The 22,714-nt window shown below is 40.2% G+C and overlaps 1 protein-coding gene across 2 annotated transcripts in view; it reads right to left on the reverse strand.

Annotated features, from left to right (window-relative positions):
• Positions 1-1,821: 1,821 nt before the first annotated feature.
• The window catches only part of adck1 (aarF domain containing kinase 1), a 143,824-nt gene continuing 122,931 nt past the window's right edge, over positions 1,822-22,714 (reverse strand). For both annotated transcript variants that reach the window (XM_016269702.1, XM_016269701.1), the window contains 2 exons: positions 7,976-8,172; positions 1,822-2,483 (listed from right to left, as the gene is read on the reverse strand). In XM_016269702.1, coding sequence (XP_016125188.1) covers positions 2,315-2,483; positions 7,976-8,172 — 366 coding nt within the window. In that variant the 3' untranslated portion in view covers positions 1,822-2,314. The remainder of the gene's footprint in view (positions 2,484-7,975; positions 8,173-22,714) is intronic.

The raw sequence follows: 22,714 nt of genomic DNA on the forward strand, positions 1-22,714 counted from the left end.
GAAAAATTTAAGGGGGTCTGAATACTTTCCGTACCCACTGTATATATATATACAGTAGTCAACATTTAAAGTGGATCAAAACATTTAATCGAAGTTGTCCTAAAACCTTCTTTTTAGGATAACTTAGCTCTTAGGACAACTTTGATGAACTTTTTTGATCCACTTCAAATGTTGACTACTGTATAGAGAGAGAGAGAGAGAGAGAGAGAAAGAGTTACCTCCATCGTTTTGGGCCTCACCCTTCAGCTCAGCTATTGCTAACCAAGGCAATTTTCCCGACATGACAAACAACAAATCCAATAAAAAGGATAACACAACAGATTGTAAAGAGCAAATATCAAGGGGACAAAAAAAAATTAAATAGTGCATTTACACAATTTGAGTGCATCCCATCCACAGAAATTATTAATTACAAGTTTGTATGGTTCCTGGAAACACACTGCAATTCGTGCCTGACAAGATTAACTATGGACACAGTAAATGACACATTATTGTGGATGGTGAAGCTGGGATTCAGCAATTTAGTTTCAGCTGTGAGCTGAGCAGAGAGTGATGTGGAAGAGACTTGTTGAGCAGATAATGTCCATCATCTGATGGTTGGCAGCTAAAATCTGCTCTCTAGCCTAAGGGCATTAGTATGGCGGGGTTTGGACTTCCTGACTGCTGGCTGTTGCCTTCAGGCTGGGGGAAGTGAGGGCTTTTCTGTGATGCTCTGCTCCTGTGGCCCTTCGACTGGGGTCTAACCTCAAAAAGATAGCCTGGGAGGGTAGAACAGGGTGTAATTGATCCAAAACTTGCCCTCTGGATAAAAAAAAGACTAGCTGTGATGTACTCTTTAACATCTGATACAGGTCTAGCTTACAACATTTATGCCGTTACAAGCTCTTGATTGTACTGCATGCAATGCATTCAGTGAAAACTACTTATATACATGTCAAATGTAATTGAGAAAAAAATCCATTAAAGCATTAGTTCATCCAAAAAATTTAACATTTACCCTCATGTCATTAAAAAAACTCATACAACATACTTTCTTCTGTAGATTATTATTATTATTTGAAGACTGTCCAAGCTCCACAATGCATTTCATTTACATGTACGCATATTCAAACTTCATACATCGTGATCAGATCATCATGATCAATGTCAATGTAATTTTTATTTTAAATATGTAAATATGGCGGCATGGACCATTTTCAGTAAATAGTGACTTAAATTTAAGGTCACACAGGATCATCATTTGAGTTTGAATGATCTATAAAATCAGGGATATTATCTTTAACTAAACCTAAAAACATTTTAAAAAATAGCACTTAAAATAAAATATTAACTGAAATAAAATATTTCAGGAAGTTGGCAAGGCAGCATTTCTCATTTTCATTTACTTTATATTTAAGTATTAAAATAACAAACTAAAAACTAGAACAAAATAAAAAAAACTATAGACATTAGCAAATTATAAAAATGACAAAAACAACAACATTACTAATGGAAAAATGGAAAAAAACTGAAAATAAAATCTAATATTTCAAAATATTAAACACCATAATATTGTATCAATGATCCTAAAATAACACTGACTACAATACAGCAAACAAGTCATAAATGACTTTATTTTCTTTTGAAGCTTGACAGCCCTTAGTCACCATACGCTTATCTGAACAGAATTGAGAAGTCTGTTGTCTGTTGTGTTCCACATAAAAAATATGTTTTGGTTCACCGATTAATGAATTCAGCGTGACTCAAATTTGACACAATAAAACACAAGATAAAAAAGGAAACCCACAAACAAAAATTAAAACAATCCCATTTATTGATCCGGCATGACATACAAACCACAGTTTAACAAAAAAAAAAGTCCCAAAATAAATAACATATATTTTTATGTTATTCTGTAACTGTTGTATTAAAATGTTTGATATGTTCTGAAATCTGAAGGAATGTAAAATGAAGACTTTCCATGAAATTCGGCAGAGACGTGATGTGCACATGGCAGCTTGATGCTGCATCCAGAAGCGATTTCACAAGTCTGAGATACTGCATGATGCAAACCTACTTACAGTACAGTGAAAAATATCATTTGGTTACTTTAAAAGAAACTAAACATGCATGGAGCATTTGCTCACACATACTGATCACATGACTAATTAATCATATGTTCAATCAACTTTCATGACTATGGCTGTCTGTTAAGTTAAAAAAAAAGACTTTTTGAATTTCAGCTCTTATTAAAAACGGTTCATGATCAACACACAATGAACTTGGCAGTGTGTTGAGTTCAGTACAGAGGGCGTAATGGCATGGTTCAAGGCTCTCAGTTTGTGTAGGGTAGGCAGTTGAGGAGGTAACGGACCCATCTGGCCAGCGCGGAGCTGCGGAGCCACAGCATAAGTTCATACAGATCTATCTGACACAGAGACCAAAGCTCACACAGAGAGATCTGCAGTAGCCTGGTCCGAGACTTGGTTTTACTCCTCTTGTGTCTAAAAGAAAGGCACAGAGACACAGAGAAAGATAAGAAAGACTAAGATCCAGTAGAGGAGAGGTGAGATTACACTGGTTAAAGTAAATGATTCAGATTGTGTTGGCTCAGGCTTCGTGGTATAAGTGAGGACTTTAGAAAGACCACACTAGGTCATGTAATATTAACAGTGAGAGAGAGAGAGAGAGAGAGACAGCTAGCAGTGTCAAGGCCATAGTAAGTGGGATGTCCTTGGGGGGAAAACAATGACTCCTCCGCTCTCCTGAATGCATCTCACATTGTCACAGCGAACAGCTTTGAACTGACAAACAGTAAGTGAAATCGCATTCATTTCCTTACACGTTCCCTTTGGAAAAAGAAAGATGAGGGGAGTGAGAAATAAGAGGAGGGTAATGGTGAAATTCCCTGTAATTTCTGAGTATTCAAACTGTACAAAGCTTTTTGAGGTGGACTGGACAAGTTTGACTTTTCAAATCATAGCTGCTGTGTCAGGCTGGAGATGTCACGCTGGTATCATTTCCACCATCTGACAGGAGCACAGCGACAGCATGAACAGAATACAGGCTGAAAACAGAAAGCAGGGACTGATGGGAACCCAGGAGTCAGTCACGAATCGACACCCATCCTACTTTGCCAGAAATCTAGCAAAAATGTCAACAGTAACTTGTTGCATGCTCGGCACACAGAATCCAAAGGTTTTTGCCAGACCTGCCAAATCTAGGAGAATTGAGCTGAGAAAATGTATTCTTAACAAAATATTTCTTACCAGTCATAGAAATAGATTTAGTATTACCGTATTTAATATATATATTCATATAATACACTATTACCGTATTTAATATATATATTCATATAATACACACACACACACACACACTCACTCACTCACTCACTCCCTCCCTCCCTCACTCCCTCCCTCACTCACTCCCTCCCTCACTCCCTCCCTCACTCCCTCCCTCACTCCCTCCCTCACTCACTCACTCACTCACTCTCCCTGTGGCTCAGTGGTAGAGCATTGCGTTAGCAGGATAAAAGGTCGTAGACACATAGTGGTAAAAAATGTATAGCCTGAATGCACTGTAAGTCGCTTTGGATAAAAGCGTCTGCTAAATGCATAAATTATTAAGTTGCAGGATTTTGCTGCAAAATGTAATGAATTGCACATCTACTCAAAAGTTTCAAGTCAGTAAGATTTTTAAAGCTTTTGCTGCAAAAGGCTGCATTTATTGGAGTAAAAATACAGTAAAACTATAGCCTGTTCCCACCATGTGATAAAAAAAAAATTTAATTGCAGTTTTTTATCTTACAATTCTGCACCCACCCCCCAATTCTGAATTTTGAAATATAAACTCAGAAATGTGAGATATACGCATAATTCTAAGATAAAGTCAGAATTCAAAGATCAAAAGTCTCAATTACTCTTTTTTATTTAATGGCAGAAACTGAATTGTAAGATGTAAACTCAGAATTAAAAGAAAATGTCAGAATTGTGAGATATAAACTCACAATTTATTTTATTCCACGGTAAAAACAAACTTCCATCAAAAAACGAATGTTGTGAAATATTATTACAATGTAACCCTGCTTTCTATTTTTTACTATATTTTAAAACATGACTATTTTATTTATTTATTTATTTGTATTATTATTCTTTAATATTTTTGTTTTTGTAAACTGAGACATTCATTTTTTCATGATTCTATTACGAGTATAAAGTTCTAAAGAACAGCATTTTATTTGAAATGTAAATCTTTTGCAACATTCTAATGTCTCTACTTTTACTTTTGATCAACTTGATCCATCCCTGCTGAATATAAGTATTAATTTCTTCCAAAAAAGATCTTACTGTCCCCAAACCTTTGAACAGTAGTGTAATGTGTGTGTGTAAGTGATTCCACAGCCAAAGCCAATTTTTACATTTGGCACTATAGTTAATTTTAGATCCTGCAGGTTTATATTTAGAGTATTACTTGGTGAATCTTGTGAATGATCATATTTAATATATCAAAATGAGATATAGTGGATGTTGTCACAGCTGAGCGGGAGATGAATTATTAACCCTGCTCAGCGAGAGGCCTTTCAGTCTGTCTGTCCCTGCCAGCAGACAGAGAATGACAGAAAGAGTGAACCCAGCATGCACCTCCAGTCATCCTCATTTCTCAATACCATGCATGTGTCTGAAACCTGAAAACGACTACCTTCACAGGATGCAGAGGTATTAATGCACATTTGAAACTAATATATCATAACATCCTGCCTTCATCTGGTAGATTTTTGAGAGCCGCATAAATGCTTCTTCGCTGCATATGATATCCAACAATCCTATGTGGGCGGCTCAGTGGTTGGTAGAAAGAATAAAAATGGAGGGGTTGGAAAAACTTAACATCAATCATCTAAACCTAGAAATAAGTCTTGAGTAGTCTTAAATTATTTGCTTGGTTATGACTAAAGCTCACTCGAAGTTGCATTGACATTATGTCGGAATTACAGCAACTACAAAATGGCAATTCAGAGATTTTACTGCTGTTCAAATACTCTTTCTTGGAAATATTTATTTCTAGGGAAGCGATCACAAAGCCAAAGTACATCACAAATAGATTTTTTACAAAAAATCCTTTCAAGTGGGACATTGTTTAAAACAGTGGTTCCCAACCCTGGTCCTGGAGGCACCTCAACACTGCATGTTTTGCATGTCTCCTTAATCAAACACACCTGATTAAGATAATCAGCTCATTAGTAGAGACTCCAAGACAGGGGTGCCCAAACTCGGTCTTGGAGGGCCGGTGTCCTGCAGAGTTTAGCTCCAACTACCCTCAACACACCTGACTGGAAGTTTCTAGTATGCCTAGTAAGAGCTTGATTAGCTGGTTCAGGTGTGTTTAATTAGGGTTGGATCTAAACTCTGCAGGACATCGGCCCTCCAGGACCGAGTTTGGGCACCCCTGCTCCAAGACCTGAAATTGGTGTGTCAGAGAAAGGAGACATGCAAAATGTGCAGTGTTGGGGTGCCTCCAGGACCAGGGTTGGGAACCACTGGTTTAAAAAATGGAAGCAAGTGCGCACAAATTCTGAGCTTACAATAACTTTAATTAATAACACCAAAAATCATTCAATTATATGTTTAAGAGATTGTTAATGCACATACAGTAGGTAGAATTGTCATTAAACTTTAATTTATATTTATATTTCAATAAACATGCACTACAGCTCTGTTAATCAATATACAGGCTAATATTTTGGAATTATGAAATGAAAGATATTACAAAATGTCACTCGAAATGCTAAATGTAGGACTTGTGGTTAGTTTAACCACATTCCACCAATTGTGAATTGTGTATTAAAGCTGTAGGACAGTGGCTTACTGCATATTACCCATCACCAAATGCACGTACTTATTAAAAAAGGCTAATCAAACATGTAAAAGGACAAGAAAATATGTTTTTTTCTTCTAATTTTCTCCAGACACCATTAAGTATTTTGAAAAGCGCAGGGACACCTCCAGAACTTTGATCACATGGATTGCATTAGTCACTTGTACAGTGAGGCTGAAATTAATACTTAACAGTGTGAGGCTACAGAATGAATGCTAATGTCACTTTGCTTTCATGGGGAGACTAAGAAAAATAACCTAATTTCATGACGTTATTTCACAGTGTCTGTTTCTAAGAAAAGTGAGTGGGGTGTGTAGAATACAAAGAAAGAACAAGACTCGTGTTTCTGTTCTTTAAAGGAATAGTTCATTTAAAAATTAAAACTCTGTCATTATTTACTCAGTTCCAAACAAGTATGCTGTTCATTTTATCTGCGAGTCACAAAAGCACTAAGGTTTAAGTCATTTTATAGACAGTTCAGAGTCAGCGGCGCTCCAAAAACAGATAAAAACACCATAAAAGCACTGTTTTCCAAGCCATCTGATAGATTTTTAGCATGCCATTTTTGAATTCTGGATGCAGACACAGGCTAGATGCAAGCTTTTTTTCTTCAGATCTGTTGTATGAAGTCTGAAGACTTTGAAAATCAAGTTGGTTTAACTTTTTAATTAAGTTTTTATTTTTTTTGGAGCTTTTCTGTGTTTTTGTTGTATGACAAATCATGAATAGCAATTGTCTACTTCTGTGATCCACAAATAAAAAGAAAGTCTTACAGGTCTGAAGTTGAGTAAATGATGGCAGAATTTTCATTTTTGGATGAACTATTCCTACAGCTTGTACTTTAGAAACCTAACTCGCCGTAATAGATGATACTGCAAACATTTCAGCTCACATCAAACTAAATCAGTGTGTGATGGTCCGGTTACTTCTCTAGGTCTGTCTTTCTCTTTCTGCTGTTTCTGTGAGCGCAGAAATTGGTAATGGATTTTAGATTCTGCATTCTGCACTTTGCTGCCATTTGGTTTTAATAAAGAGGCGCTGAGGCAGACGGCATTGAGTTTCATGTCTGGGTGCTTCTTTCTTTCTGTATCGCGCTGAAATCCTTTACGAGCAGACGTGAGCGTCTCTGTGCTGACAACTGTCAGGAGCCCTCCTTCAAATCCGAACGATTTTCTCCTCCAATCATCGTGTTCTTCATTAGAATGGTGAGAATAAATCAATATGATCACTGCTCACTGCTGTGTAAAGTACAATGTAGTACAATACAGTGACATTAATTTCAGGGTGGGGGAGGTTGGACTGAGGGGGCTGTGTGTCTGAGTGCATTTAAATGCTCTGTGAGGTCCCACAGAGTCCGTTTAAATGAAGGAGAGTTCCTGCGGCGCGTGGGATAGTGTCTGTGAGTTACTGGTGTGAGTGAGATGACACTGTCTTTGAGCACTGAGATGACATCAGGGACTTGAGCTCCACAGCAGACATGCAGAGATGAGCCAATGAGAGCCCACTGAACAGAGAGAACGAGGCGTTTAAGAGCAGATACACTCCTAACGTGTGGGAACCGGTTCGTTCGGCTGCTGAAACTCTAACCTTGTGACTATTCAAGTAATGTGGCATTGAATACGGCAGAACCTTACTATTGTATATATAATTTATATTATCAAAATTCCAAATCAGTTTTAAATAATTATTAGACAGCATTTATTTGAAAAAATGCAGTAAAACAGTGTTATGACATTTTATAAGTATTATTATAACCATTTTCTATTTTTATTTTTAAATTCATTTAAAAAATAATTCATTCTTGAGATGTCAAAACTAAGTTTTCAGCATCATTACAGTCTTTAGTGCCACATGATCCTTCAGAAATCATTCTAATAAGCTCAATTGGGTTCTCAAGAAACATTTCCTATTAGTATCAATGTTGAACACAGTTGTGCTGCTTAATATTTTTGTGAAAATCATGATAATTTTGTGAAAATCATGATAAATGTTTTTTTCAGAATTCTGTGATAAATAGCAAGTTCATGAAAACAACATTTACGTGAGAGATTCTATCTATCTATCTATCTTTCTTATCTTGAGAAATTAAATGGCAATCACTTTGCTGTCGCTGATGTCTTACCTGGCAATGGCACGAGTACAGCAGCGGGACATATTGATGAAGGAGCTGGAGCTGGCTCTAGTCTGCAGGATAGTCTCGATGCCTCTCAGCAGGTCGTTGGTTTTCAGAAGCAGCAGCATCTGTCGGGGAACCCGGTTCAGCAGCTCACTGATCTGCTGTACACTGTACAGCGCCGCATTCGTTCGGATCTCCACATCCTGGGAGGTAAAACAAAACAGTGCTGTTAGAAGGTTACACTATTTTAAGAGTATATTATTTTGATTATATTGAACAGAATGACCAGTATATTCTTCAAAAATGTGCCTTGATAAATGTCATTCATACGGGTTTGTAATGACATTTAAATAAATAATGAGAGAATTTAATTTTGGGGCTACTCTTTTAAGTAGACTACATAAGAGATGATCTCTAGCCTTGCTTTTCTAAAGGCATGCCCACCTAAATAAGTTATTAAAATATTCAGTATTAGGGGGCAGAGTGCAGGGAAGAGTGTGTGTGTGTGTAAGAGAGAGAGCAGGGTGCAGGGAAATGGAGTAGCTTATTTCACAGACAACTGAGAAACTAAGTGCTTGAAACTGCGACTGTGAAGATTAGCTATTTTGGCTCTGTCACTTCAGCAACATCAGCCCCCTGAGTTGATACTCCCGGCAAATTTTTATTAGTAATCAGGCATGAAGACCTCCCTTCCTCCCCCAGCCTGACTGGAAAAATAAGATTCCACGAGATGTCAACATTAGCCACATTCAAGTCCAGGCTGTAAGCAGATCTTTATACCTGTGCAGTCTCTGACTAAGCAGTATGCTGTAATTTACCTTACTCCCTGCATTATTTCATTTATTTTATATATATTAATTTTTTTATTTATTCATTCATTCAGTTTAATAGATTTTAAAATTAAGATTCATTTATTCATTCATTCATTGGACACGCAGCCTTTGACATCAACAACAAAAACATACAGTATGGGAAGCAGTTCATAACCATGTCAATACCTATAACCGTTTTAATTTTTTTATTCACATTTAGCATCTCATACTTAATTTTTCAATGTAAAGCACTTTTACCACTGTTTAGGAACCATTATTAATATTACCAAGTTTTCCATTTCAAACAAATGCTGTTTTTAAACATTCTGTTTAAAGAATCCTGTATCATTGCTTCCACAGAAATATTAAGCAGCACAACAGTTTTCAACATTGATAATAATAAAAAATGTTTCTTGAGAGACAATTCAGCATATTAGAATGATTTCTATGTGACACTGAACACTGGATTAATGGCCCCTGAAAATTCAGCTCTACCATTACAGAAATAAATTACATTTAACATGATATTAATACAGAAAACTTGTAATAATATTCAACAATATTGCTGTTTTTACGGTATTTTTGATCAAATAAATGCCGCTTTAGTGAGCATAAAACTTTTGAAAATATTTATAAAAATTTCACTGACCACAAATTTAGTGTATATATATATATATATATAATGGCACATGCTACACAAAAAATGGCTGAACATGAATAGTAATGGACAACTCTACATACACACTGACAGTACAGACAAAAAACACTTACTGTTATGAAAATCTGTGGACTCTTGTTCAGCTGAAGTTTGACAACAGTGGCAATTTGCAGTAACAGCTATTAATTCCACTGTCCAGCAGACCAAGTGATTAAAATCACAGTTCACAATTAACAATCACACACCTCGAGTAATGGACAACTCTACATACACACTGACAGTACAGACAAAAAACACTTACTGTTATGAAAATCTGTGGACTCTTGTTCAGCTGAAGTTTGACAACAGTGGCAATTTGCAGTAACAGCTATTAATTCCACGGTCACTGTCCAGCAGACCAAGTGATTAAAATCACAGTTCACAATTAACAATCACACACCTCGATTAAGGCAATTAAACTTAATTTAGTCCTTGCAAAAGCATAAGCCTATAGTACCACAAAGTGACAACGTTGTAGGACACAAAGCACAATGAGCTGTATGACTGCAAGTTTTGATTTAGATTTACCCAGAATGCAAAATGTGCTTCATTTTAAAAGGCCCACTGATATAAATTCCAATAATGTCTCACTTTAATTTCAAGAGCCTATGTGCAAAAATCAAAACTGATACTATGTTGTACGAATAAGCAGCCTAGTGGTTAAATATCTGCATTAGTAACTAAATGGCTGCATGTTGAAACCCCACAAGAACCCTGGGTTGTTCCAGATAATGTCCTTTTGAATCATGTTTAAAGTCTCTATAAACCAAAATGATAGGGTTACACTACATATGGGTTGTGATGGCACTGAAGTATTTTCTGCTCTCGGCTGCACTGGGCTGTGGTGTGAAGAGCAGCCGAGGTGAATGTGACAGTAGGTGGGTTCGGCTGAACATTTCAGACACCCTGTGTCCTGTCCTGAAATAACCCCACTTCACAGAGTGTACACATACTCAAAGGAATCACAAGTACAGAATGGACCAACTACCTGAGTACAAAACTCTCAAAGTTCTTCAAAATTAGATCATACTACTAAGATATAATAATAATGTATTATATTAAAATCCAATTGTTCATGCAAGCAGTCCCTGATGGTATCACATGGGCATGGCTCCCAAGTTGGCATCGACCTGGTTGTGTCTGGCTTTATTTTAGCTCAGGGCTAATCTATCCTGAGAGGGCCAGGAGCCAAGAGACATGTCTGGGGCCTGCAGAGACCCATGAAGACCCCCAGCAGCCCAGGGCCCACAACAAGCTGCTGCAACAGCCAGGACAGGTGTAGAGCTGCCTCAATGCCAAACACATGTCTCTGGAATAATGGAGGCAGTGGCCATACAATATGTGTACCAGCAAGATGAGAAAACAGGCCCAGAGGAACAGAATGATCAAGACATATTAAAGGATAGATAACACATAAAATCCACCCAGACCACTTATAGAATCAAAGCTGAAAACCAAGTCATTCTGAATCATGAGTGCATTAACACATCACCATCCATATTTATATATGAGCCTATTAGGAATGGAAATCATTATTTAATTATTTTAGTTCCTTTCAGCCAAATAAGGTTGTTTCAGTAATAAATACACAAACATTATTGCAAAATGTGTATTGATGCTATTGAGACAACATAAAGGAAATGCAATACCTGGCCTTAATTACTGACTATATTAGACATCAATATTAAAACAAAAATGTGAACACTATGCATTCATTTTTATATCAAATCTTTAGCTACACAATGCCATACGAACACCCACTCAAATAAAAACCTTCAACTCTTACAATATGTGTAGCATAACTGTAAATCGTATGCACTGTGGTTTTAATTCACTCAAAAGAACCAACTCAGAGTCATATGTTCAGAAATTGGAATCCACTCATCGCACTGTATGGTTTTGATTCACTAAAACAAACTGATTCATGAGTATCACTTGTTTGGGAATTGGACTAAATTGGTCACACAGTATGTTCTTGATTCACTAAAAAAGATCTGTGGGCTCTAGTTCAGCTGAGGTTTGACAACAACAGTAATTTGCATTAACAGCTATTAATTGCACTGTCCAGCAGACCAAGTGATTAAAATCACAGTTCACAATTAACAATCACAAAACTTGATTAAGGTAATTAAACTTAATTTAGTCTTTGCAAAAGCATAAGCCAATAGTACCACAAAGTGACAAAATTGTAGGACACAAAAAACAAAGCTGTATGACTGCAAGTTTTGATTTAGATTCACCCAGAATGTATGTTTCTCTGAGGAGCCGAGCCAGTGACCCGGCAGCTCAGCAGTGGTACCGCAGCCATGGCGATGGGACGTGACGTCTCCGTTCACTCCTTCAGGGAACGAGGGTTACATATGTAACAGAGACATTCCCTTTCAGTCGGTCACTCTCGACTTCATGTCAGTGACCGACGAATTGGGATCCCTACCAAAACGCCATGGATGCTGCCCCTTCCAGTGTTCTGTGCGAGCCTCCTGTGCCCCTTTTTGGTGTAGGCCAGGGCTCGCAACAAGAAGACCAGTCACTGTTGTCGTAGCACTACCCACTCAGTGAGATTGGATAACACTGGGAAAACTGACCCGTTCCACTTGTAACAGGAACGCTGCACAAGCCCCATCCTTCTCGAAGGAGGTTTCGGAAGCACTTACACATATGAACAACTGTTTAGGTGCATATGGAAGATTAGAGGTAATTATAATCCTCTTGGGAATGGCAGAAGTCTCCCGGGGAAACACGGGCTCTGAGGCTATACCGTGGACTTTACACATATGGGATCCACTTAGGTCTCTACATATGGAACCCAGTCCTCTACCGGTTCACAAGGATTCATCGAGTGAGGACCTGGTGCCGGACGTTCTGCCACGTCTGGCTGCTGAGGGGACGGAGGAGCTCGACAGGGCCTACAGTATGGACACTCTGGAGCAGTTTAAGCAAGCCGACACAAAACCGGGGCCTCTCAGTGCCTCTACCTATTTGAGGTTAGAACTCGTCGCCCCATCAAGCTCTCGCTGGATCCACTCCTCTGCTATCAGCGAGAGGAATGTCTGTACTTCCTCAACAGACAATGAAACAGACACTTTTTGGTTGTTAAAAAGGATGCGCTTGTTCAAAACAGCTGCGTTCGATCCTTCGCTGGCTGTGCTGATTTAAATCTAGCGGTTCTGTTGTGTTTGTGTCGCAAGTTCAGTGACGCAGGTAGTGACGATTCTCTCCGGTCAATCCGTGATCAGCAGAGTTTACACGTCACGTTTTGGTAACGGTACGGTTCACTTGGAACCTCAACTGAGGAGGTACTAAAAAAAGTACCAGGTACCAGGTACTGTCCCCAGTGGAAAACCCCCCAAAAGTGATCTGTACCGAGCCGTACCATGCAGTGGAAAAGCGCCACTAGTAGAGTGAGGGCACACCCTGTGCCTGATAAGCCAGGGTGATGGCATCCACAATCCAGTGGGCCATCCTCTGCTTAGAGACAGCCTTCCCCTTCTGCTGGCCTCCATAACAGACAAAGAGCTGGTCTGAGGTCCTAAAGCTTTGTATCCAGTCTACGTATCATCTCAAGGCTCGGACGGCACAAAGCAAAGCTAGGGGTGGGTCTGCCTCCTCTGGGGGCAGCACTTGCAGGTTCACTACCTGATCCCTGAAGGGAGTAGTGGGAACCTTGATCGGCCGTAAGGTTGAGCAGACCCGGAATGTGAATGACACAAAGTGACCTTAGAACCTTCCGACTCCAAAGGAGGAGGTGGCGGGCGAGTTGCGACATGCAACGGGAGCGCAGACCACCTTGTCGGTTGATGTACGCAACGGTCACTGTGTTTGCGTAGGGCAGCACGTGCTTGCCTCGTAAGTGCCCTTTGAGACAGTTCAAGGCAAGGCGCACCGCTAACAACTCTAGGCAACTAATATGCCAGTGCAGCTGGGGGCCCGTCCACACCCCAGACACTGCGTGCCTGTTGTACGTGGCCCCCAGCCGGTGGTGGAGGCATCCGTGTAAACCACAGCATGCCTGGAGACCTTTTCTAGGGGCACTCCTGCCCGGAGAAATGCAAGGGCTGACCACGGGGTAAAGGTTTGGCGACAGGCCGGTGTAACTTGGACCCGGTGAGTGCCACGCTGCCATGCCCACCTCGGGACTTGGCCATGAAGCCCGTGCTGAAGCTGTTCAACCGAATCCAACTCCATACAGAGAAAAGAGATCCTCTGCATCAGGGAGAGTTTGCTCTTTTCCCAGTTGACCCGAAGACCTAACTGGCTGAGGTGCTGGAGCACCAGGTCCCTGTGCTCGCACAACTGATCCCGAGACTGTGCTAGTATAAGCCAATCGTCGAGATAGTTGAGGATGCAAACATCCAGCTCTCTGAGGGAAACAAGAGCCCCCTCAGCAACTTTCGTGAAGACATGGGGAGACAGGGACAGCCCGAAGGTCAGGACCTTGTACTGATATGCACGTCCTTCGAACGCGAACCACATAAATGGTCTGTGGCGCGGAAGGATCGACACATGAAAGTATGCATCCTTCAGGTCAATAGCTGCAAACCAATCTTGGGGACGGATGCACTCGAAGATGTGTTTCTGCGTCAACATCTTGAACGGTAACCTGTGAAGGGCCCGGTTCAAGACACGCAGATCCAAGATTGGTCATAACCCACCGCCTTTCTTGGGTACAGTGAAGTAGGGGCTGTAAAACTCTGTCTTCATATCGGCTGGAGCAAAGACTATAGAATACCCAAGACGTGTCACTCGTATAGTTTTGAATGGGGAAAAATGCAATGCTGAATATGGCTGCTCAATCACAGGAAGCCCCGCCTTCTGAATGAAGGAGCCAATCGCTAATCGGTAAAGTCAGCGCGTCACTGCAGCTGCCGTTAGAAGTCCTGGTTGCTATAGAAACAGTCAGCATTCCGAGACGTGCGCTCAGAACTACGCATGCGCACTGGCTGATCTAGCCTAAATAATAAGCTATTTGAGCAAAATAAACAACATTTATGACACAGTTGATATCAGATTTCTTTGGTGATTTCAAATATGAAATTTAATCGCAAGCTTAGGGAACAGTTTTGTAGAATTTGATGTTTCCCCATTCAAAGAGATAGGAGTTGCACTTGCATGCCCGAGGCGTTTCAAAGATGGCTGCTTAGTGACTTGTCTTAAAGGGACTTTGGCTGGAGGGACTGGCTCTATCGCATCCTTCGCCAGTAGGACTGCGATCTCCGCATGCAAGACAGGAGAATCGGCCACCTTCACTGCCGTGAAGCAGATGCCACTGAACTTGGGGGGACGCGGGGCGAACTGAATCGCATAGCCGAGGCTGATGGTCCGCAGAAGCCAGCGAGACAGGCTGGGTAGTGCTAGCCAGGTACCCAGACACCGTGCAAGCGGGACCAGTGGAACCACCACTGTACCCGCAGTGGGTCAGTAAGGTGGAACGCAGGGACCCAACTCGGGTGGCTCGTGGGCAGACCAAAGAGGGGTCTGAGTGTGCGGTGCAACGCTTACCTGGTTCCTCGGTTTGGCAGAGGGTGCGTGAGTAGGGTCTTTGATGATGCTCTCGAACCACCCACTGCCACCTGCTGGCGAGAGAGGAGGATGAGTGTGGTCCGGTTTTGGTCCATCCGCGACTCTCCATGCCCTCTTAGGACCCAGAGACAGAGAAAACCACTCTCTCATCGAGATTTTTGGAAACCAGATTCTCCACCCGGTCCTCCTCTGGGGGAGGGAGAGGAGCATTCACCATCCCCCAAAGAGCAGTTTCCTCTCTCCCTGGGTCGCTTCTCCCGGGGCCTTTTGCTCTTCCGCTCACCGCCAGGTTTGACGGGGTCCTGCCTGTGCTCAGCTCCACGGCGCCGCTTGCTTGAGGCTGAGGCGGATGCGGCACGGGAGCAGGGGTTGACGCAGAGGGCCGCCCTCGGCGACGAGCAGGCTGGGGCGCTGCGGCCGGCGGACGGGTGGAGGCAGCAGCTGCCTGTACCGGGGGGGGCGCTGAGAATCAGCGCGAGCCACCTCGAGAAACTAAACGTCCAACCTCTTTTCCACTCGAGCCCTACCCTCTCGGCAGCCCGGGAAAGCATAGCCGACATCTCCGGATCAGGGCGGAAGCGCAGCAGAATCTTCCTCTCCAGAGAGCTCTCCCTCCGATGCAGTGATCAACATCCGGTCGTCAGGAGGAGCACCGAAGAATACCGCTGATATGCTCTTTGCTCTTTGGCTGCTCGACTAGTTGCGAAGAGCTAGAGGAGTGATGGTTCCCCGAAGGTTGGTTCCCTGAGGGGTTTGCCACCACTGTAACCCTCAGACCGCCTGTGCTACTGCCCGAAGTAGCCCTCGCCTGGCTGCCGCCAGGACGAACTCTAGATCGCGGCAGAGACAACGAAGCTCCGCCCCCCTCAAGGTAACGGAGCCTGGCCCGCAGCTCCGAGATGGTCATCTTCCAGCAATGGGAACATAACTCATCCACGAACGCCACCTCAGCGTGTTTAATGCCTAGACACGTGAGGCAGCGATCGTGACCATCACCCAATGCCAGGTAACGACCGCATCTAGAAACGCACAGGTGAAACGGCATCTTTAAAAAGACGATCTGTCGTTTTATAAAGACGCACCCGTGTAAGCTCTTTTAGAGAAATAGGCTCTTTCAGGGAAATGCTCTTTTAAGTGCTGAGACACACATGCTGAAGCGCCGTCCGCCAACACAAAAAGCTCCCTAGAGCGCGTTGAACTCGTCGTCACAAACGAAGATACTGATAGGAGTAGAACGATGTTATCGCTCGGCTCCGAAGCGATAAGCTGGTATGCGTTGCACCGGCTGCCTTTTTATGCTCACGCTGTGATAAGCTGGATGCAATCATCGCATGCCAATGTGCATTGGCTCATTTAGTTTACACTCAAAGTGGATTGATCTCTCTAAGCGAGATCCCAATTCGTCGGTCACCGACGTGATGTGTAGAGTGACCGACTGAAAGGGAACTGGTTCCTAGAGGTCATTCATTTAGGAATCATTTGGACTATACTAGCTCCACTTTATGGTTTTGAATCACTAAAGAACCGTCTCAAAAGTGTCTATGAAGAGTCTGACCACACTAGGCAGCGCCTGCTCGGCACTGTAGATTCAGTAGCGGCTAAACACTGTATTTTACAGTGTTTTGTCCAAACTTAATGCATGAGTGTGAACCATTAATGAACACATGCTGGTCTGATAAACAACAGCAACAAGAACACTAGGGAAATGCTCTTTTAAGTGCTGAGACACACATGCTGAAGCGCCGTCCGCCAACACAAAAAGCTCCCTAGAGCGCGTTGAACTCGTCGTCACAAACGAAGATACTGATAGGAGTAGAACGATGTTATCGCTCGGCTCCGAAGCGATAAGCTGGTATGCGTTGCACCGGCTGCCTTTTTATGCTCACGCTGTGATAAGCTGGATGCAATCATCGCATGCCAATGTGCATTGGCTCATTTAGTTTACACTCAAAGTGGATTGATCTCTCTAAGCGAGATCCCAATTCGTCGGTCACCGACGTGATGTGTAGAGTGACCGACTGAAAGGGAACTGGTTCCTAGAGGTCATTCATTTAGGAATCATTTGGACTATACTAGCTCCACTTTATGGTTTTGAATCACTAAAGAACCGTCTCAAAAGTGTCTATGAAGAGTCTGACCACACTAGGCAGCGCCTGCTCGGCACTGTAGATTCAGTAGCGGCTAAACACTGTATTTTACAGTGTTTTGTCCAAACTTAATGCATGAGTGTGAACCATTAATGAACACATGCTGGTCTGATAAACAACAGCAACAAGAACACTAGAACACTGAATGTTAGCTAATCATAACAGAAGTTGTTTATATGCAGTAGAACATTACATAGATAATATAAACTGGTCATGCAGATGTAGATTCAGACTGCTTTGGGCATTAGAAACGAATGTATTAAGTGGATATAAAGGAAAAACTGCTATGAAAGAGTATAATGTAGCCTCTTTCAGAAAATAGCTTGAGCATTTTTATATTAAGTCACGTGACTCAATCTTTGGATTAAGTTCAGACAGAAGCCTGACGTAAAGATTAAATCCTTTTCTAGAAAATCAAAATGAGTGATGAAGTGCAAACTGTATAACCACAGTCTAGATACACAGCCATTGGTCAGAACATCTGAAAGGATTTTCATCACACATTGGCAATCACCTAAAGTAAGCAGCAAAGCAGGTCAGGGTGTCAAAATCCCAAACATGTTCTGTTATAGAAGGGAAGTCAATGCAAAGACAATTTCCCAAAAGAGAGTTCCCAGAAATTACTTTGGTTCCTTGGCAGGATAAAAAGTCTGGTCATTCAAGTGCACTCCAGCAGCAACAGTATTTTAATAACTGATTGCTGTGCTATGACTCGAGCTTGAAAAACATGTGCAAAACTGTCCATTTATCTGCTAATCCTTAAATCTCAATCTCTAAAATTTCGTCGGAGGAGGGGGGATTAGGTGCTAAATTAAGTGGATTTAAGTTTGCTATCGCTTGGGTGGGATTTACAGGTGCCGGCAGCAGCAGCCAGCAGAAGTGAGGGGTTCGGATTAAAATAGGACACTGAACACTTGGTCTATGACCTCAAGCTACTGCTCCAACATCCAACCCATATGCCCCCACATCTCTCTGCATATATTTCCCACCACTTGCGGCAACAATAAATCAGTAACACATGCGCTCCATCCATGTGCACACATTCTCTTTAAAGAAAGACTAACTTGACAGGCTCACTGCTTTGTTTCCTGTGGTGCAGCATAGCTGATTATAGTCCAAGACTGACTATGGGCCTGTTCCAATGTTCCCCATCTCTGGACTGAGTCTGTTCGGATTAAAAGCCCACTAAGAGATTGCCACCCCTCATTTTTTGGACGAATGTAAAGCCCATACCCTAGAGTTTTCTATGAACTGCGCAGATTTTTTTTTCGTTTTACATACATAAATATATATTAAAGAATTAATAAAAAAACGACCCTCTAAAACTAGCGTTCTCTATTCTTTCAACTTGTTTTCATTTCATTTATTTAAAAAAAAACTTGCTACAAGACTTATCACAGCACTTACATATTGCTCTTTTGTTGGTTTTGATTGCTTCTATTGTCCTCATTTGTAAGTCGCTTTGCTAAATTAAATATATATATATATATACACACACACACACACACACGTTATATTTAGAAATGAATTCTTTAACTTATCATTTATTTATTTATGTTTAACATATTTTTTACTATATACAAAAGCAACTAGAAATATTTTTTTTCTTTTTACTATAAAACTTCCCATGACTTCTGCAGGCCTGGAAAACACCATTTAAAAATTTTCCCATATTTCCAGGTTTTTCATGACCATGAGAAGCATGGTAATTCTGTTACGTGTGAAGGTTCACAATAATTTTGTAAATTCAAAAATAAAGCTTAATCTTCAGTCCTTTCAACCTAAGTTTTTTTTTTATTTACTTGAAGAGTAACTCAGTGTCACGTCGCGCATTATTATTATTCTCAGTATTTTTTACATGCCTGATGACGCATTCTGCCTTTCAGCAGCCGGGCCCTATCTCTCTGCTTTTGAAGTTAGTCGGCACTTCAAAGTTCAACTACAAGGCATCTCTCTACTTTAAAGACGAGGGTTAATCATGAGGTAAGTCACCCTGCTGCTCCGTTCATGTGCCTTTGTCCCCTGATGACTCTTGGGTGGACGCGGTGCGCTGCATAAAAGGGTCAATCGCTCTGTGTGGACGTGAATTGGACAAAATCAGAGACAGACTGACTGTTTCGTGCTACCTGCTCAGACAGCTGGAGAGAGACAGTCCTGATTAGCCATGCCTCTCTCTATCTCTGCCTGCTCGGCACAAGCAGAAGTTGAGAATATGGTTATGTCCGAGCGGCCCTCCTTCTTGGGATCTTGGTGAGTAGCCAGAGAAGGCCCAGGACTGCACATAACTAACCGGCCAACGGAGTCGCTACCCATCAAATCAGTCAGCATTCAGGAGCATTGAGATTGATAGTCAGCCCTCAGTCGAATACTTAATGAAGAAAAATTTGCAGCTTGCCCTAGGAGGAAATAAGGGAGAGGACGTTAAAATAACAATGTGACGGTCATTCTGCATATTCACGAGTGCTTCAAATACACATTCCATTTCATCCCCGTGAAGAGTCAAAATCACTACATAAAAGGATTAACCGCTTAGTCCTCTTAGCTCTGCAGCTTTCTGTATCAAGGCACTAAGGAAATAGGTCAATCTGATCAAGCGAATGGAGGGCCATTGGGAGATTTGGAGAAACGTTGGGGAAGCCACCTTCTGATCTGAGTAAAGGCCTATATGCGGCACAAATAAGCAAGAAACATGCACAAAAAGATTTTAAAACAATGCATTTCTATCAATCTTTTAAAAATATTGCGATAGGATTATCAGTTATTCAGATATCACGTTGATATTTAAGAGAGAAGTAAATGATCTTGGGCATAGTACATACAACATAGTACCAGAACTGTTTTTTGTACAGAAGTAACAAATATGCCACATCAAAAACAAAAAACAAAACTGAACTTATGAAATGCATAGTACAAATATGCAAAATTACATTTCAGAGATATATAAAAATGTGAATGCTAAATGACATTTCTAAATGCAAAATGCAAAACTACATAAACACTGGGCCACTAACATATACTAAAACTGGATGATGCCAAAACAACACATTTTTAATTAATACCTCAAAATAGTAACTGTGTCTGAATGCTTTACAGGATTGAAAAAAAAAATTAAATTACTTGAAAGTTTTTGAAGAGAGACGAGATGGAGGTACTTTTCTATTTTTGAAAATGGCCTAGAGGTACAATAAATACCAAGCTGACTTGGCAAATGTGACACTGGTTTCTTGTGGCCAAATGCTGATAAGTGCAAATACACCCTGTTCACTTTTTGAAAAAGAATATCAAAACAAAAGCTAACTTGAGGCTAAACCAACAAACCTTGAAGTGAATTTGTTCCACATTGAGACAATATGCCTGAGACCTTTCAAGCATTAATACCAAGAAAAGCTATGGAAAATGTCTAGGATATGATTTGATTTTACTGTGACCATCTGACTGCACAGACCATAGAAGAAACAACTACTGTAAACAGCATTAAAATGTCACGTCTTTACTCATATATTAGAACGTACGCAAGCATGATGCTTTTAATGCATGTTTACGAGAGCTGCGGTTGTTAATAACGTCAGTGGGGTTAGTAGTAGTCAAGATTTATGATTTACTGCGTACATGAAGGGAGGTTGGTAACTATTAAATTCTTTACACATCAGACATTTATTTAACTGCTTAAATGCAAGCTCGCTGGATGGAGGACTATTTAGAACTCAGCTTTCTGACATAAAAAAAGCCACAAAGACAACCCAACTTTCTACAGCCGTCCGCCAAATAGAAAGGCCAGAGCCACTCAGAGGAGAGCTTAAGTTCTTTCTTTTAGCTGAGTGTGTGCCCCTGTCACAAAGCCTGAGGCTCAACATTAGGTATTGAAAGGTACTTCAGAAATGGAGGCCCAGACTGAAACAAGCACACTCAGGTTTTTTTGTTTGTTTGTTTTGTTTTTTTCTCACTCTTTCTCTAAAGCGGGAAAAAAGGTGAGACTGACAGGTCTGAAGCCATGTAGGGATATAGACTTTCAAAACTCACCCTTCTGTTAACTCTGAATCTGCTCATCTCTAATGGACAGATAAAAACAGCTGACGACGGGAGACCTGGACATGCTAGCACAGGCCTATAGGTTTATATAGCAGACAGGTCAAACAGTCTAAAACACAAATGCAATTACACAGGAGGGAGGCTATCTGTCCTGCCACCACAATTCATTATTCACATATAGGCCTTTAAGGGCTCTATGCAAACTGAGTATTCTTACCAGGAGGTAAGAGGCTATGCTTACCAAAAAAAGCTTCAACTCACTAACTACTACTAACTATTAAACAAAACAAAGCACACATATATTATTTATGTAATGTTTTAATTGTATGTAGGCCTATGTGTGTGTTTATATATATATATATATATATATATATATATATATATATATATATATATATATGTATATATATATAAATTGTAGTTGTTGAGTTGTTGTAGTATATACACAACTAAAATTATATTACAATTGTATATATAATTTTAGTTTTATATATATATAAAATTTATTTTATGACATTTAATTTTTCAATCTATATATTTATATAAAATTTCCTTTATGAAGTTTAATTTTTTTATCTATCTATTTGTATGTCTTCTGTCTTCACCTTAAGGGAAAAAAATGTAACCGTGATGATGGTAAATCTTGGCTAAATATATTTATATATGAATATAAACTAGACATTTCTCATCTTCTTTCCATCTAAACACTTACAATTAAATACTTGAAATAAGTGATGTACATAAACATAAACTTTCAAAATAAAAACTTTAGCATTTCTTACAAAAATTACAATTTAATTACAAAATAGTAGTTTTAACAATTCTTTTGATTGACCGCTTATGCATGTATAAAGCTCATTGCCCTGACCCTCCAAACTTTTGAGCTCTATAGAGGTCCTGAGCATCAGTCACACACTAAAACTTTCAGATTTCAAGGAAACAGCATAGTTTCACAATGGCGCTTTTCTTTGCTGTCAAGAACTGAAAAACACAGTCAGACAAAACAATCCATTTAAAGATGGAGAAAGAATGTCAGAAAAGACAAAGACTTTAGCACATACTGGATGAACAATGCAGGAACTTGCATTTAGGCAGTCATATCGTTTCTGAGAAGTTTAAAGGGCAAAGCTATTATGTTCAATTCCATGTTCTCAGCAAGATTTGAGAGGGTCAGCTTTGTCAGACGCATTTTCCATCACATAGAACTCATCGCTCATTCTACAAAAAGACTGCCACACAAAGAAAAAAATAACGAAATAAAATGTGTCTTGGAGATTTGAAAATTAATACATGTTAATTAATATTATTATTATTATTATTAAAATAAATTATTATTTAAAATTATAATAAGTATATTATAATTATAATTGAAAATCAAAATATATACTAAAAATAAACTATCTTTAGAGTTAGATAGGCAAGCATATATATATATATGTATATATATATAAATTGTAGTTGTTGTGTATATATAGTATATACACAACTAAAATTATATTACAATTGTATATATAATTTTAGTTTTATATATATATAAAAT

This window comes from Sinocyclocheilus grahami, unplaced genomic scaffold (assembly GCF_001515645.1).
Source record: "Sinocyclocheilus grahami isolate Dianchi unplaced genomic scaffold, SAMN03320097.WGS_v1.1 scaffold54.1, whole genome shotgun sequence".
NCBI classification, from domain to species: Eukaryota; Metazoa; Chordata; class Actinopteri; order Cypriniformes; family Cyprinidae; genus Sinocyclocheilus; species Sinocyclocheilus grahami.